At 44.3% G+C, this 17184-nt stretch overlaps 1 protein-coding gene across 16 annotated transcripts in view; it reads left to right on the forward strand.

Annotated features, from left to right (window-relative positions):
- ARHGEF3 (Rho guanine nucleotide exchange factor 3) overlaps positions 1-17184 on the forward strand; it is a 315139-nt gene that overhangs the window by 272420 nt on the left and 25535 nt on the right. For all 16 annotated transcript variants that reach the window (XM_055558190.1, XM_055558187.1, XM_055558193.1 and 13 more), the window contains one exon: positions 219-326. In XM_055558190.1, the coding sequence (XP_055414165.1) occupies positions 219-326 (108 nt within the window). The remainder of the gene's footprint in view (positions 1-218; positions 327-17184) is intronic.

Genomic DNA, 17184 nt, shown 5'->3' on the forward strand with positions numbered 1-17184 from the left:
CTCTGTTGACCCCACCCCCCAACTCACCCCCACCGCGACTATTTACCCTTCCCTGGCTCACCAGTCACCTTCACACAGCAGGAGTGTGATGGGTACCATTTCCATTCTACAGAGTGGTGTGCAGCCAGCAGCTCGTGGAGTGAGACATGACTGTGTGGTGGAGTTACATTCTCTTTGGAATTGACCTTGACAGTTTCCTTTTTTTTTTTAAACCCTAGGAGCCTAGTAATAAACGAGTCAAACCTCTTTCCAGAGTCACATCTCTCGCCAACCTCATCCCACCTGTGAAGACCACACCGTTAAAGCGCTTCAGCCAAACCCTGCAGGTAAGGACATGGTGGGCTCATGTTTGCAGAAAACCCTGTTGTATGGGAGGAGACACCTCTGTCCTAGCCAGAGCCTCCCCTGGTTTCAGTCTGACCTGAATCAATGCTTATTATTTGAGTAGAAGAGAGCAAGTGAGCAGACTGGAAGAGAAAGAGATGTTTTAAAGTTGGTTTCAGACAGAGTCCTTCAAGAGGTAGCTGGAGGCATCATCCCTGTTGGGTCTTTCCTCACAGTTTTGTTTCAGAGACCCCATCCAGATGTACTTTCATAGGTATCCATTTGGTCCTAAAATATCTATGGGCCTCCCAAGAGAACCAGCGCCTGACCTCAGATGGAGGGCAAGAGAGCCTAGTGGCTTTGACGAGCGGCTTAGAGCCTCGCAGCATGTGAGAAGAAACTCAGCCCACCCACTCATTTCTTATGGCCCTGGAGCTGAGAATGATTTTTGCTTTTTAAACTGGCTGCGGAAAAGCAATCCAAAGAGTAGTATTTCAAAACCCATGAAGATGATTTGAAATCGCAGTGTCTGTAGCTGCAGTTGTGCAGGCACACAGGTGCCTAAATGTCAACGTGCTGTCTGTAGCTGCCGTGGCCCTACAAAGGCAGTCAGGTAGTTGTGACCCCGACCGTATCGCCCACACCACCAAAAATATTTACTCTTGGACCCGTTACAGAAAATGTTTGTTGCTCCCTGACTGAGGACACGGGCCTGGGAGTAGAAGTATTTCACTTCTGGCCTTGGCTCTGTCCCTCAACGAGTTTGTCCCCTTGAGCAGGTAACTCCGCACCTCTCTAGGTCTTGCCATTATTCCATGTGGATACACTGGGGATGGTGCTGCCAGCTCCCCTAGAGAGAACCGCTGTAAAGACTTCCAAGGTAGTACGTGTAAAGGACCTAGCATGGTTCCTTGGCCCATGGTTCGTAATCACTGACTTCCTAACTAGCTAAGGTGTAAATATTAGCTACTGTAAACATTCTTTGGTTAATTCAGGTGGTTGTAGTTCTTGTTCATAAACTCCTGATACAGTTTATCTTTTAAAGTGAACATTGAGGTTTTTTTTTTCCCTTTCCCCAAAGGCCTTGGGCACCCAGTATGATAAAAATCCTTTTCCTATCATGAAAAGGCTCGCCTTGTTCAGCTGAGTAGGCTTGAGTCTGCCAGTTCCTTACATGTCCTGAATACTTCTGCTTAGCAATATTTTTCATCTTGACTTTCTGAGCCATTAAGAGAGTTGTGGGCCAGCACCCAAGGCATGTCCCAAGCTATGGACACCAGTGATTTGAGAGCTGTTCAAAGTCTCCCTCACCCGCTCCTGTCCTTGCTGCCACACCAAGCAGCCCAAGCTCTTCCCCCTCTTTCCTGTCCACCCCTCAGTGCTCATCCCCTGCCCTGCGCGTTCCTCTGTTAGCTCTGCTAATATTTCCCATGAACGAATCCTCGTCTCATTAGCGGTAGGCTTGGCTCTGTGCTGGAACCTCTGGGCTCCTGGCTGTCCCCTGATCCCCTTTGTGGGAGAACAGAGGAGAAAAAAAAAAAATAAGGTCATCCTGGGGAGCCAGATGAAGGGCTTTGAAGCTCATGAAGAAAAATGTGTTTACCTTCTCTCCCTGGTGACCAGTCTCAGCCCTCTGGCCAAGTTCATCACAGGCTTCCCCTGGAAGATTCATCACCGCCCTAGCCCCGCACATCTGGTCTTTCGCTGAGTTCTGCTTTTCAAACATTCTTCAGCCTGTCGATTGCCATTTCACCCTTTCCTTTCCATCTCAGTGGTGGTGGCTCGAGGTCACCGTAGTTACTTCCTCCCTTGATTACAGTCTCCATGTTGCCCGCCATCTCTTCCCCTTGCCTCTCCGAGGACAGTCCACCCTGTGCCCCAGGAAGGGCCTTGCTCACTCCACAAGTGTTTAGGCGGGCTCTACTCCCTGCCCTCATGTCACTTACATCCTAGATAGGGTTGCCTTCCAGTCACATCTGGCCCTTGGTTGTGTTTTGTTTGGCTGCGTGTTGTTTTGAGCTCACATTTAGAAATCAAAAGAGTCCTTGTAACAATCTGGACTTCTGGCTTCTTTTGAGGAATTGGAATGCCTAGCAGTGCTGGGCCTGTGTTCTCACATGGCACTTATGAGCCGTACCTAAGTAGCCAGTCAGCATTCACCTACAGATGTCCCCACTTCTCCCAGCTATCCTCCCAACACCTGGCCTCTTCACTCAGTGTCATCAACTTGCCTGGCCTGCAGGCTCCACATTTGTGCTCGTGATTCTAGGGAGAGCGCTGTCTATGCCTCCTCACCGCAGCCCAGCCCCGACACAAAGTGCATCTTCCATTGTCTTTCCTTCAGAATCTTTCCTTTGGCTCCCCAGGAAACCTTTAATTTTTTTCTCTTGTTTCTACCCTACAACAGATCCCACACAGGGAACACTGCAGGAAATATTTAATCACCTTGCAAATTTGCCCTGACCTAGAGAACTGGGGCAAAGAGAAATCGAGCCTTGTCTGAAATCCAACAGACTGAGGCCAGACTTGAGGGGCTGGATCTGACATGTGGATATCGGTTTCTAAAACATCAAAGATTTTTTTTGGCAAAATAATTTTTAACTTACTTGTTTAAAATACCAGGATAAAGAGCTAATCCCGAGTTCTGTTTATTGGGCAGAAACAACCAGACAGAAACAGAATAATTATTTATAATGGTTATGTCCACGAACATAGAGAGAACTTGAACAATGTTTTTATGCTGTGAGTGTGTCTTTGGTGGGGGTCAGTAAATGGAAATATGCCCCTGAGGTTGTATGCAGTTAGACAGCCTCGTTTGCAGGATGATCTGCAAAGCTTGGCGTATGCCATCTTGCCCCCACCTATCTCCCTGTAAGTCACCTTGGCACATGCAGTGCAAATTCTGCAGAATTACTTCCAGTCCTAGCATCCCAATAATTGCCTCCTGGCTTTATTGCTTCCTTCCCCACAGCTAGAGCGGGATAGGTGTTAATGTAGCCTGAGGAGCAGCGAGGATGGGGGAGGGGGCCCTAAAGGGGGTACTCAGCGTGCCAAGTTCACTGCCTCATTTTGCCTCTGGTGGTCCTGAAGCCCCTTCAAAAACGGGAGAAACAGAAAAAGAAGCCACAGGGCGGCTCCAAACCTCTCGGCAGTCATTCATTTCTTACCTATGTGTATGTGTTCTTTTTCTCTAAATTCCCGAAACAGCACAGTGCTGGAATGGAGCAGCTTGCTTCTCTGTGGCAGTATCCTTGCCCCTGGCTCCTGGCCTTTAGAGATACCCATTTGGCCTCTCAGGGTACATTCCTTTTATCGTAGGAGGAGATATGACTTAGGCCCAAACCAATGCTTTAATCGATAGTAGAACACTTAGACCCTGATGCTGGGGAAGATTGAAAGCAGGAGAAGAGGGCAGCAGAAGATGAGATGGTTGGATGGCATCACTGACTCAATGGACATGAGTTTGAACAAACTCCGGAAGATGGTGATAGACAGGGAAGCCTGGTGTGCTGCAGTCCATGTGGTCGAAGAGAGTCAGACATGACTGAGTGACTGAACAAGAACAGAACGTTGAGCAGGCCTTCCTCTGGCTTCCCGGGAGGGTGTCAGGAGAGCTCGGGGCTGGCAGCCTCTTCCAAAAAGGTTAAGGGCTGTGTCGCAAGTGTAAGTGGTTCTTGGAGCCACAGTTCAGGAAGACACTGCAGGACTTGTTCTCTGTGGCCTCCTCCCTACCCCCACCCCATGCCCCTGTGGACCGGGGTCTTGGGCCCCAGCACAAAGGCAGCATTTGTGGAGGTCAGAGAGGGAGCGCCGACTGCATGGCGCTCTGTCTGCTTCTGACCGGGGAGGTTAGCACTGCTGGTGGACTGGAGCACAGATATCCAGATCCCTCTGTGCCTATAAATCCCCTCCCTGGACTGCCCAGCTCTGGGAAGGGGCTGGTGTGCTCTCCTCATGTGGAGTGAGGAAGGCGGAAGGCGAGCTGCCTTGCAGGCGAGCGGCCTTGGCCGGTCAGTCGCTCGCCGAGGCCGCCTCCCCCGTCACAGCTGCGCGGCTGGTAGACTCATTTGGGCTGAGTCCAGGGCATGCTATGGGATGCTGTGCTCCCTACACGGCAACTGAGCCCTCTGTTCTCTTTGAACTGTGTTTCTTTTCCCTTATAAAAGTGTGTGTTCATTATGGAAGAATACAGAAAAGAGGAAAGAGAAAGTTTCCACTCCCAAACAACCCCTGTTAATATTTTATAGTTTCCTTTCAGTGTCATTCTAGGTCTGTCTATGAAGCTTAAACACTCTGAGCCTAATTTGGGGTTACTCGCAGTCTGCCAGCCTTATCTTTGTGTTATCTGTTTACCTTTGGATTTATTCCTCCCCCTTGCCACCCCCAGGGACTGTGGATGACCAATTTCTCTTGCATCTCTATTGATCTTTGCTTCACATATTTCCAAGCTGCACAGTTAGGTGTATAAAGGTTCCTCTTCATCTCCTGAAGGTTTTGTACCTTTTACTAAAGTTAAATATTTCTATTTATTTATTTTAATGCTTTTTGTATTGGATTTTCTTTTGTTTTTGTCTTTTTATGCATTTTACCTGCTGTTTCTTGTTCATCTCTTCTTTTCCTCCTCCCTTTGTCATTTAGCTAGATGAAAGTTTTATTATGGCTTAAGGGAAATGTTATATCACAGTTAGAAAATATGATCAACATGAAGTGATTTATTTTATATAACCAGTCTCCTATTAATGGATATTTAAGTTGTAAATATTTTATATCATTAAGTACTTATGTTGAATTTTTTAATGAACTTTCTATTTTTTAAAGTGCCTTCTATTTTGCTTTCTTTTCTGATTATATAACATCATAGTCAGAAAAGGGAATAAAAGTTCTTGTAATCCCTTCTTCCCATCATCAAAAAACTTTTATTAATATTTTGGTATATACTTGGGCAATCTTTTCTTTTACTATTAATATGTATTGCATTTATACTTTTTAAAAACAAAATTATAATCATACTATTTTTAACTTGCTTTTGTCTTAACCATATAAAATAACTCATGGTATAAGGACCTTTTTTCTTGTCATTAAACATTTTTCATTATCTCTAGTTTTAAGAGATAATGGGTTTATATAGTGTTTTGTCAAAAGGATGTATGTTTATTCAATCACCCTTGTATTGTTGAACATTTCAGTAGTTTGCATTTTTCTGCCATTATAGATAATCACAAATCTAAGCCATCTGTTATCAGTTAGACCTCCGATTTTTTTTTTAATTTTATATAGGAGTGTAGTTGATTTACAGTTCTGTGTTAATTTCAGGTGTACAGCAGAGTGATTCAGTCATACATACACATATATCCATTCTTTTACAGATTCTTTTCCCATGTAGGTTATCACAGAATGTTGAGTAGAGTCTCCTGTGCTGTGTGGTAGATCCTTGTTGATTATTTTATATGTAATAGTGTGTATATGTTAATCCCTAACTCCTAATTTATCCCTGCCCCTACCCCCACATTTCCCCTTTTGTAACCATAAGTTTGTTTTTGAATTCTATAAGTCTGTTTCTGTTTTGTAAATAAGTTCATTTGTATCATTTTTTTTAAGATTCCACATATAAGTGATACCATATGATATTTGTCTTTTTCTCTCTGACTTAAGTCCGTCCACGTTGTTGCAAATGGCATTATTTTATTATGGCTGAGTAATATTCCATTGTAGCACATCTTCTTTATTCATTCCTTTGTTGATGGACATTTAGGTTGCTTCCATGTCTTGGCTTTTGTAAATAGTGCTGCAGTGAACATTGGGGTGAATGAATCTTTTCGAATTCTGGTTTTCTCTGAGAGTTTGCCCAGGAGTGGGATTTCTGGATCATACAGTAGTTCTCTTTTTAGTTCCCACTAGTGGTATAGATGGGTTCCCTTTTCTCCACACTCTCTCCAGCATTTATTGTTTGTGGACAATTTGATGATGGCCATTCTGACTAGTGAGAGGTGATACCTCATGGTGGTTTTGATTTGCATTTCTCTGATAATTAGTGACATTGCGCATCAAGCCTCTACTTTTGATGTGTATCTGTCTTGGACAGAATGGCTTCTCCATGTTCTCACATACTAATTCTAAACTCATAGTCATATTTCTCTCTGTCTTGGAACAAGGGTTCAGGGGCTCATGTTGGGTCTGAAATGGCTCAGAGATGATGAGGGTGAAGGGGAGAAAGGACATTTGAGGTTTGAGGAAGAAGTGTGGGAAAAAAAACCAGAAACCAAACCGCCTGTCTGGAAGGTAAGAATGTAGCTGAGAGCAAACTTGTATTCCATGTTAAAGGGAACTCCTGAGTTTCTGCTGTTCCTGGAGTAAGAGTTTGACTATTGTAATAGTTGACTATTGCAATTTAAAGCTTGTAATTTTAAATTTCGTCCTAACGTCTTTCATTAGCTCAGTATTTACACTGAGCCAAGTTCTGTGCAAGGTCCTTTATATTCATAGGCTCATTCTCAACTCTGCAGGGTAGGTTTCATCAGGACTTTATAGGGAAAAGTCCTGAATGTGCCCAAGGTCATGCAGCCAGTCACGCTAGAGCTGGATTCTGTAAGGTTTGGCAATGCCTCTGCTGTGGTAGGCTTTTATAAAGTCAGTTTGGTCCTAATAAAGCCTGCAGTTTGCCAGGATCTAAAAGTAATAGCCAGATTTTCAGTCTGGAGCACCCTACCTCACTGCTGTTCCTTATGCTTTGTTTGCTGACGTGGTAGCGAGAGTCATCACTCCATTTCAGCCTGTTGAATATTTTACCATTAGCGTTATTGTGCAGATGGTGCCCAGTGAAGATGGTCAGGCTGCTTGCCCAAGGCTCTGGAAGACTTCTAATTCCTAGCTGGCACTAAGCAAAGTGTACGATATTTTTTCCACACCTGAAACAAATATTTTCTTCAGCTGTCATTCACATCTACTCAAAATGTCCCCCAACTAAAAAAAGGTTTGTCCTCCTACTAGATCCTTCAGGTTTGACATTTATTTATTGTGAATTGGTCTAGTGCCGTTTACCATGTTTTCAATGTGCATTAATCTGAACTCGATACCATACTGTGATTTTGTTGATAGCACCACTTCTGACTCAGTGTTCATGGTCTTTACATTTCTCTGCTGATTGTGTTTTCCCTTCATTACTATCTCTTTATTATGGAAAATCTAGAAAATAAACGTAGCTGCTGCTGCTGCTAAGTTGCTTCAGTCGTGTCCGACTCTGTGTGACCCCATAGACGGCAGCCCACCAGGCTCCCCTGTGCCTGGGATTCTCCAGGCAAGAACACTGGAGTGGGTTGCCATTTCCTTCTTCAATGCATGAAAGGAAAAGTGAAAGTGAAGTTGCTCAATCATGTCTGACTCTTAGCGACCCCATGGACTGCAGCCTACCAGGCTCCTCCGTCCATGGGATTTTCCAGGCGAGAGTATTGGAGTGGGTTGCCATTGCCTTCCCCAGAAATAAATGTAGAGAAGTGTGAAAATGAAAATAAAAATCCTCCATAGTCAGGGCTTCCCTGGTGGCTCAGTGGTTAAAAAAAAAAAAAATCCGCCTGCCAATGTAGGAGACACGGGTTCAATCCCTGATCTGGAAGGATCCCATATGCCTCAGAGCAACTAAGCCTGGGAGCCACAACTACTGAGCCCTAGAGCCCATGTTCCACAACAAGAGAAGCCACCATGAGATGCTCTCACATAGCAACTAGAGAGTAGCCCCCACTTGCCACAACTAGAGAAAAGCCCAAGCAGCAAACCCACCACAGTGAAAGAGAAAAACAAATAAATAAAATAAAAATCATCCATAGTCCCACCATTCAGGGGTAACCCTTGTTATCATTTTGTATTTTAAATAGGGATCTTTCTTCTCTTCCTTAACTGTACTTGTGAGAGTTTCCTATTTTCATTAAGCATTTCTGAAAAAGAATGTTTTTTCCAAGTTTTATTAGCATATAACTTGACATACGGCTGTACTGTATAAGTTTAAAGTATACAGCATAATTTGATTTGTATGTATTGTGAAATGATTACCACAATGCGTTAACATTCATCATCTCCTATAGATACAAAGAAAATAAAACAGTATTCTCTCAGGAAGAATGCTTTACAGATTTGCATGTCATCCTTGTACGGGCCCTTCTCTGCATGGCTCTGCCCTTAGTAAATGAGCTGCCAAAACGAGCACAGAAGAATGCTTTTAACAACCGTGCAATATTCCATTGTGTGATTACACTGTAATTTATTGAACTAATCCCTATTGTCAGGTGTTTGCACATCTTTTGCTTTTATAGTGTTTTCTCCTCCTAAAAGTTACCTTAGTGGAGGTCCCATGTAGAGGTATTTAGTCCAAGTAGTTTAGACATGTGTCTGCTGTTTGCTGATAAATGAAGTCATATAAACAAGTATTAATGGCAGCAGAGCAGTCGGTGGTGTAATAACAGTGATAGGTCATACCCTTTTCCTGTTGATCGCCTACCAGGCACTTGGCCAAACCCTTGATATGCTTTATCTTATCAAATCCTCACTACTACTTTATGAGGCATTTATTACTATGTCCCTTCCCTTTTACAGATAATCTGCCTCCAATGCAGGAGATGTGGTTCGATCCCTGGGTCAGGAAGATCCCCTGGAGAAGGAAATGGCAACCCATTCCATCCAGTATTCTTGCCTGGGAAATCCCACGGACAGAGGAGTCTGGCAGGCTACAGTCCGTGGTGTTGCAAAAGAGTCCGACACAGCTGAGTGGTGACTAAAACAATTTACAAGTAAAGAAACTGAAATCCAAAGGGATTTCCAAGGTCCCTCAGCCATTGAAGTGACTTGACACCGGGTCTATGTTACTCCACAGCCTGTGCTCTTAACCCATGTTTTGTTGGAGTTTCGTAGTTGAAAGGTTAGACTCAGTTCTCTTCCAGCATGTACCTATGCCAGTCACTTAATCCTCTGGCACTTGGATTTTTTATCAAAAGGGGGCAAAATATGAGAACCTGTCCAATGCCTCTGTCAGGATTAGTATGTGAATGTGAAGTCGCTCAGTTGTGTCTGACTCTTTGCAACCCCATGGACTGTAGCCTACCAGGCTCCTCCATCCATGGGATTTTCCAGCCGAGAGTACTAGAGTGGGGTGCCATTTCCTTCTCCAGAGGATCTTCCCGACCCAGGGATCGAACCCGGGTCTCCCACATTGTAAGCAGATGCTTTACCATCTGAGCCACCAGGGATTAGAATGAGAGGCAAATGTGATAGAGGCTTCATAGCTGATAAATGTTATTTCTCCATTTAAGTTAATTACTCTAATCAAATTTTGTAAAAGAGTCCCCTCCAGGACACTGAGAACATTTCCCCATTCCCTACCACCACCACTGTACGTTCTGGTTTAATCCATTGTAGTAGCAACACAGACACGTTTTCCTCTTCCAGTCCCACCCTAACCTCCAATCCATTAAACAGTAAGCTGTCTGCTACAAAATAGCAATGGTCAGTGTAGAGGGTTTCCCTGGCTCTAACTCTTAATTGGAGTGCGTTATCTTTGGCCATAGAGACCTTCTGTTTTGGGAAAAGGACAAGGGAGTGCCCCACTGAACAGGGAGCATTAACAAACCAAATCTGTTCCATCATGCCTATCATGCCGGGTCTACATTTCCTCTGACACGTGTAAAGGCGGCAGCTTTTTCCCCACCTCCAGCATCTTTTCCATATACCCAGCCCAGGCATAAACATGAGCACCCATTTCCTAAATCTGCAGTATCTGCGCCTGCTATGGCCATTGTTATTGTAGCTGCCAGTAGTTATGAGCTTTGGGTTTTTGAGTGATTTGCTGGGCCAGTTTCCCTCATGGAAACTCTTCTTTGTCCTGGAACATTTTTCATTCCAGGCCCAGATTCCCCACAATGAAGGGTATCACCATGCATGTTTCTATTTTGTATCCAGTCCCTCCCAGGGCTGAGTCCCTTACTTTGAAGTGAGCCTCTCCTGGTCACCCTGTACTCCTGGCATCTAGTGGTTAGCGGTGAGGATCATATTAAACATCCTGTGCTACCCAGGACAGCCCCTCACAAAAAGGCTGTTCTGGCCTAAGACGTTAGTGGTGGCAGGGTGGGGAGTCTCTGCCGCAGGCCGAGAAGTAGCCTGACCCTCATCTGTTTGGGCGCACACATCCCATCATGCTTAAATCTTACCCTAGAGGAAGCAGGGTAGGATACTGGTTAAAATTTGTAACGTGTTGGCGGAGCTGGACTCAAATAGACCAGATGTGGGTTGTCATCCTGAATTCACTGTTGACCTGGTTTAAATTCTGGAGCACAGGTCAGCTACATGACCTTCAGCAAAGCATCACCCTCTCTGAGCCTCAAGTTCCCTCATCTATAAACATGGATAAGAATCCTCACCTTTAGGACAGAGAAGGAGATTAAAGCCCCCCTCACAGGCAAGCAATGACATTCCCTCATTAAGCAAGATTGTTGAGGACCCACCATGTGCCAGTGCAGATGAATCCATCAGAGAATAGAACAGATGGAGACCCTGGGCCTTCAAGGAGCTTACCTTCTCCTGGGAGGAAACAGACATGTCAGAATCAAACTAGCAAGTGACGTCACAGAGCACATGGTGATGCAAGAGCCAGAGCAGGGGGGTGGGCGGTGGTGGGCACTAGAAGGCATGCGGCTGTTCTCTCTCAAGGCAGCCTCCTCTTTGGGTTTTTCCTCCCAGCAGCAGTCACCTTGTTCTCCCCTAGCTCCAGTCCTTTCATCTAATTGTGCTGAGCTGTACTCATGACTGGTGAGGGTGTGGTCAGCCCCACCCACGAGCATGGCTTGGGGCTGGTTGGCTGTGAGCTGCCTCCAGGGCCAGTCAGCCGCTGACCACACACCAGCCTAGCATTCTTTATTTCTTGGGGATTCTTTCTCTCAGCATCCTTCCCCCTTCGAAGTGGAGTTTTAAAAAGACAAAATGTTTGTTTTAGTCCATCCTAATTAAATTACTGCACAATTGGGCTCATCTTACACACTAGCAAAGTAGCACTCAAAATTCTCCAATTGAGGCTTCAACAATACGTGGACTGAGAACTTCCAGATGTTCAAGGTGGATTTAGAAAGGACAGAGTAACCATACATCAAATAGCAGCATCTGTTGGATCATCGAAAAAGCAAGAGAGTTCCAGAGAAACATCTACTTTATTGACTATGCCAAAGCCTTTGACTGTGTGGATCACAGCAAACTGTGGAAACTTCTTAAAGAGATACCAGACCACTTTACCTGCCTCATGAGAAATCTCTGTGCAAGTCAAGAAGCAACAGTTAGAACTGGACATGGAACCATGGACTGGTTCTAAATTGGGGAAGGAGTACATCAAGGCTGTATATTGTCACCCTGTTTGGTTAACTTTGCAGAGTACGTCATGTGAAATGCTGGACTGGATAAAGCACAAGCTGGAATCGAGATTACCAGGAGAAATATCAATAATCTCACACATATGCAGATGAACCACCCTTATGGCAGAAAGTGAAAAGGAACTGTGAAGAGCCTCTTAATGAAAGTGAAAGAGGAGAATGAAAAAGTTGGCTTAAAAATCAACAATCAAAAACAAAGATCATGTCATCTGGTCCTATCACTTCATGGCAAATAGATGGGGAAACAATGAAAACAGTGAGAGACTTAACTTTGGGGGCTCCAAAATCACTGCAGATGATGACTGCAGCCATGAAATTAAAGGGCGCTTGCTCCTTGTAAGAAAAGCTATGACCAAACTAGACAGCATATTAAAAAGCAGAGACATTACTTTGCCAACAAAGGTCCGTCTAGTCAAGGCTATGGTTTTTCCAGTAGTCATGTATGGATGTGAGAGTTGGACCATAAAGAAAGCTGAGCACCAAATAATTGATGCTTTTGAACTGTGGTGTTGGAGAAGACTCTTGAGAATCCCTTGGACAGCAAGGAGATCAAACCAGTCAACCCTAAAGGAAATCAGTCCTGAATATTCATTGTAAGGTCTGATGCCGAAGCTGAAGCTCCAACACTGTGGCCACCTGATGCAAAGAACTTACTCACTGGAAAAAATCCTGATACTGGGGAAGATTGAAGGCAGGAGGAACAGGGGACAACAAAGGATGAGATGGTTGGATGGCATCACTGACTCAATGGACATGAGTTTGAGCAAGCTCTGGGAGTTGGTGATGGACAGGGAAGCCTGGCATGCTGCAGTCCACGGGGTCGCAAAGAGTCAGGCACAACTGAACTGAACTGAATTAAAGGTGTAAATCAGAAGTTTGCTTAATCAAAGAGCCACTCAGTCATTATTCCTGCTGCTGCTGCTGCTAAGTCACTTAAGTCGTGTCCGACTCTGAGTGACCCCATAGACGGCAGCCCAACAGGCTCCCCCATCCCTGGGATTCTCCAGGCAAGGACACTGGAGTGGGTTGCCATTTCCTTCTCCAATGCATAAAAGTGAAAGTGAAGTCGCTCAGTCGTGTCCAACTCTTAGCGACCCCATGGACTGCAGACTACCAGGCCCCTCCATCCATGGGATTTTCCAGGCAAGGGTACTGGAGTGGGGTGCCATCGCCTTCTCCGGTCATTATTCCTAAAACTGAGCAAATGCATGCCCTCTTCTTAACTTGAACTCTGAGAAGGCTGGTTCCCATCTCACCAAAACCTCCTCCTGATGCATGATTTGCCTGTAAACAGCAGGTGCATGCGTAGTAAGTCACTTCAGTCATGTCCAACTCTGCAACACTATGAGTAGTAGCCCAGCAGGCTCATCTGTCCATGAGCGTCTCCAGGTAGGAATACTGGAGTGGGTTGCCATTTCCTCCCCCAGGGGATCTTCCCGACTCAGAGATCAAACTCAAGTCCCTTATGTCTCCTGCATTGGCAGGCCGTTTCTTTACCACTAACACCACCTGGGATGCCCAAACAGCAGGCACAACCCCTATAGTGGAAAGAGCTCAGGTTTTGGACTCACACAGATCTAGTATTGTATCCTGAACAGATACCTTAGCCTTCCTGAGCCTCGGTTTACTCATAAATAAAATGGGAATAAACTCCCACCTTGCAGTTTTCTTGTGAGGATTGGAGAGAACTTATGAGATGCTAAGCAGGGGCAGGTATATAATGGTCCCTCTGTGATCTATGGGCTTCCCTGATAGCTCAGTTAGTAAAGAATCCACCTGCAATGCAGGAGACCCCAGTTCGATTACTGGATCAGGAAGATCCCCTAGAGAAGGCATAGGCTACCCACTCCAGTATTCTTGAGCTTCCCTCGTGGCTCACCTGGTAAAGAATCCACCTGCAATGCAGGAGACCTGGGTTCAATCCCTGGGTTGGGAAGATCCCCTGGAGAAGGGAAAGGCTACCTGCTCCAGTATTCTGGCCTGGAGAATTCCATGGAAGGTCGCAAAGAGTCGTACACTGAGCGACTTTCACTTTCACTTTTCTGTGATCTATGTGGTGAACTTCATCTCTGCCCCTTCCCCTTTAGCCCCCGAGCCTAGCAGTCGGGTACTAAGGAAACACAAAGCCAGGAATTCTTAGAGATTGGACTCACCTAGTATAGCTCACCTGTCTGTTTTTTTCCCCCAAAACTGCAACAGTAGAAAATCTCCAACTCTGGGAAATTTTTCAATAAAAACATAAAAATATGTTTAATCCTATGTTCAGAACATGAAACTGAAATTAAGATGTATGTTTTTCCCTGTCAGATTGATAATAATATCTATTGTTGATGAGTGTGTAGGAAAGGAACTATCATATGCCTTTCTGGGGACTATCAAGTTGAACAGACTATTTGAAGGTCACTTTGGCAGTACATATCAAACGTTAAGAAGTAGCTACTTCTCAGACCAAGGAATTCTGTTTAAAGAATATGCCTTACAGAAATACTAGCACAAATACCTAAAGGATGTTCACTGAGTCAATTTTTATAATAGCCAGACACTGGAAACGATGTTAATGTCCATCAGTTGTAAGTTGCTTAAATCCATGTGGTTCATCCAGATTATGGGACACTAACACTGTAGCCATTAAAAAGAATGGGTGACTTAAGAGGTACAAACTATATAAAATAAATAAGCTACAGGGATATATTGTACAGCACAGGGAATATAGCCAATATTTTATAATAACTATAAATGAAGTCTGGTCTATAACATTTTGAATTACTATGTTGTGTACCTGAAACTAATACAATATTGTAAACCAACTGTACCTCAGTTTAAAAAAAAGATTGGGTGACTTCAGGGTGATGAAAATGTTTTCAAACTAGAGGTGGTGGTTGCATGACACTGAATGTACTAAAGTCCACTGAATTATTCACTGTAAAAGTGGTTAATTTCATATGATGTGCATTGTACCTCCATAAATTCTTTTTTTTTTTTAAGAATGAGTTTTATAACATGGAGAGACATGTTGTTGAGTAAAAAGAGAAGACGTCGTGTTTTCTATGAATGTTAGCAAATGCATAGAAAAGGTTCAGAAAGATCTCAAACTTACAGCAGTTACTTATAGAAAGTGGACTTAGAAAAATGAGGGGATTTGTACTTAATTTTATGTACTTTTATATGAAAATTCAAAGTTAGCATACAATACTTTCAACCTGGTGGAGGCGAGGGGAAATTTGAAGTTGGTCAGGGACTGAAACGGTAACAAAGAAGGCGGTTGATGCTCTCAAGTGAAAGTGGAAAACGTCTTTCATTTTGAATCCTCCTTTTCGTGTTTTCCTCTCTTTCTGCTCTTCAGTTCCCGCCCCAGCTGGCATCAGAACTGCAAACTGAGATGAGAGAGTCTGATGACTCACTTTGCTTGTTTTGACCTTTCCGTGCCTGTAGCTAATTGATTTTTAGTGCTGGAGGGATCTGGATCTGCAAGCATTAGTCTGGTCACTGTTTATTACAAGGGCCTGTTTTCAAGAGATCTCAAGGATTTGCGAGGTACTGTTAGTGAACTGTATTTGGAGCAAGTGCTTTCTTGGGCAGCCCTGGGCTGGTCCAGATCGTGAGCTCATCCCTGAGCCCAGAAGCTCACAGACACCTGTGCCAGCCTTCAGAGCTGTGTTGCTGTTTGAAGCTTCCTGCTTCCAGGAAGTTGTGCTCGTACTCTGAAGCCCCTTGGCAGTCTCTTTTTAAATATTTCATATTTACTCATTATTCTTGATTGATGAAAAATTGTAAACTAGGTAAAAAAAATACCCATAATGTAATCAGATGAAAACAATAGAATTTTGTGGCGTTCCTTCTGTATCTTCACTCATGCACTTTTTCATAATTATAAAGTGTTCATGTACAGATTTGAATTCTGATTTTATTTTGACTTACAAAGAAGGGATTTTTAGCTGTTAAAACTATCTCAAAAAAAACAAAACACACACAGAGCTATCTCACAATTGTCTTAATGGCTAGATAACATTCTATCAAGCAGATGTGCGTGTGTGTGTGCAGGCTCTTTGTGACCCCAAGGACTGTAGCCCGCCAGGCTCCTCTGTCCATGGGGATTCTCCAGGCAAGAATTCTGGAGTGGGTTGCCAGTCCCTCCTCCAGAGGATCTTCCCAACCCAGGGATCATACCCAAGTCTTCTCCTCTGTCTCCTGCATTGACAGGCGGGTTCTCTACCATAGTGCCACCTGAGAAAGCAGACGAATTCTAATGTACTCAACAATGTTATGGATAGTTCTTTTAAAATATACTTTCTTAAATTTTATTGTTGAATCTCAAAATATTTGAAAGCTACCTTAGAAGGTCTCAGTGATGATGACTCATATTTCACATACAAAATCAGTTCCTACCCTCAGAAGTTTCTAGTTCAGAGCAGATGACTGTAAGTATCATGAAGTGTGATCATCATTATATCAGAGATATGTCCAGATGGTTCTGGGAAAGGACGGGAGAACATTGGTACAGGCTCCCTAGAGGAGGTGTTTGCACTATACCTATCCCAAGGACAGTTAGGAGTTCGCCAGCAAGGCAAGGAAAGAAAAGCAGTCCAGAAAAAGAAGGCTGCTTGAAGGAAGCACAAGTGGCAGAGCATTACATTTAGGGCATGTCCGGCAGATTAGTACGTAGAGCTGGAGAATAGGGGCCTCGTGGTTCAGTGGTAGGAGGTGATCCTAGATGTACAGACTGTGGGCAGATTACAAGAGGACTTCAGTGCCCAACTAAGGAGTTGGAACTTCATATCGAAGGCCATAGACATGTGGCCACAGCCATGGCAGGGAACACTTGCTAAATAAGAATGTGACTTTTGAGCACAGCAACACCTCACTGCTTTGGCAACATCTCCAGTATGTGTGTTGAAATCTTCTAGGATGAAGGCTGAAGATGATGCACTCAGCTTTCTTCTTGATTATTTGCATTTGTCAAGAGAAAGTACTGTGCTAGCTTGTCTCAGCCACACGGGAAGACTTTGGATGATTAGGCCACCCCAAAGTCTACTAGAACCTCTTTGGAAAATAAGAAAAATAAGGCGAGAGTGGTGTCCTTTGCTGCCAAGATGGTAACTGACAGAACCACAATTGAAGTGAATGTAAACCGAAAGGGGACTGTGTCAGCCCCTTAGTCTTTGCGTGGCTGTTCCTGGCTTCAATCACACTGAGATCCAGGGGCTCAGATGGTGTTGGTAGAGCTTGTGCTCCCTTCCTCCCCACCATGAACTCTCTCCTTCTTTCGTTCTGTGTGTCCCTTGATGCTCTCCTGTAGCATACACAGTCTTCTGTGTAACCAGAGTGAGTTGCTGCAAGAAACTGCTGCTTAGGTTATCTCTTGAGCTTATGGTCCTGAAGGAACGATCGTCCGTTCTTTCTCCCGTGGAGCACACAGTAAATTCCAAGGAATTAGGTCCCCTCTCTGAAGCAGGGTGGTGGG

This window comes from Bubalus kerabau, chromosome 20 (genome assembly GCF_029407905.1).
Source record: "Bubalus kerabau isolate K-KA32 ecotype Philippines breed swamp buffalo chromosome 20, PCC_UOA_SB_1v2, whole genome shotgun sequence".
Lineage (NCBI taxonomy): Eukaryota > Metazoa > Chordata > Mammalia > Artiodactyla > Bovidae > Bubalus > Bubalus kerabau.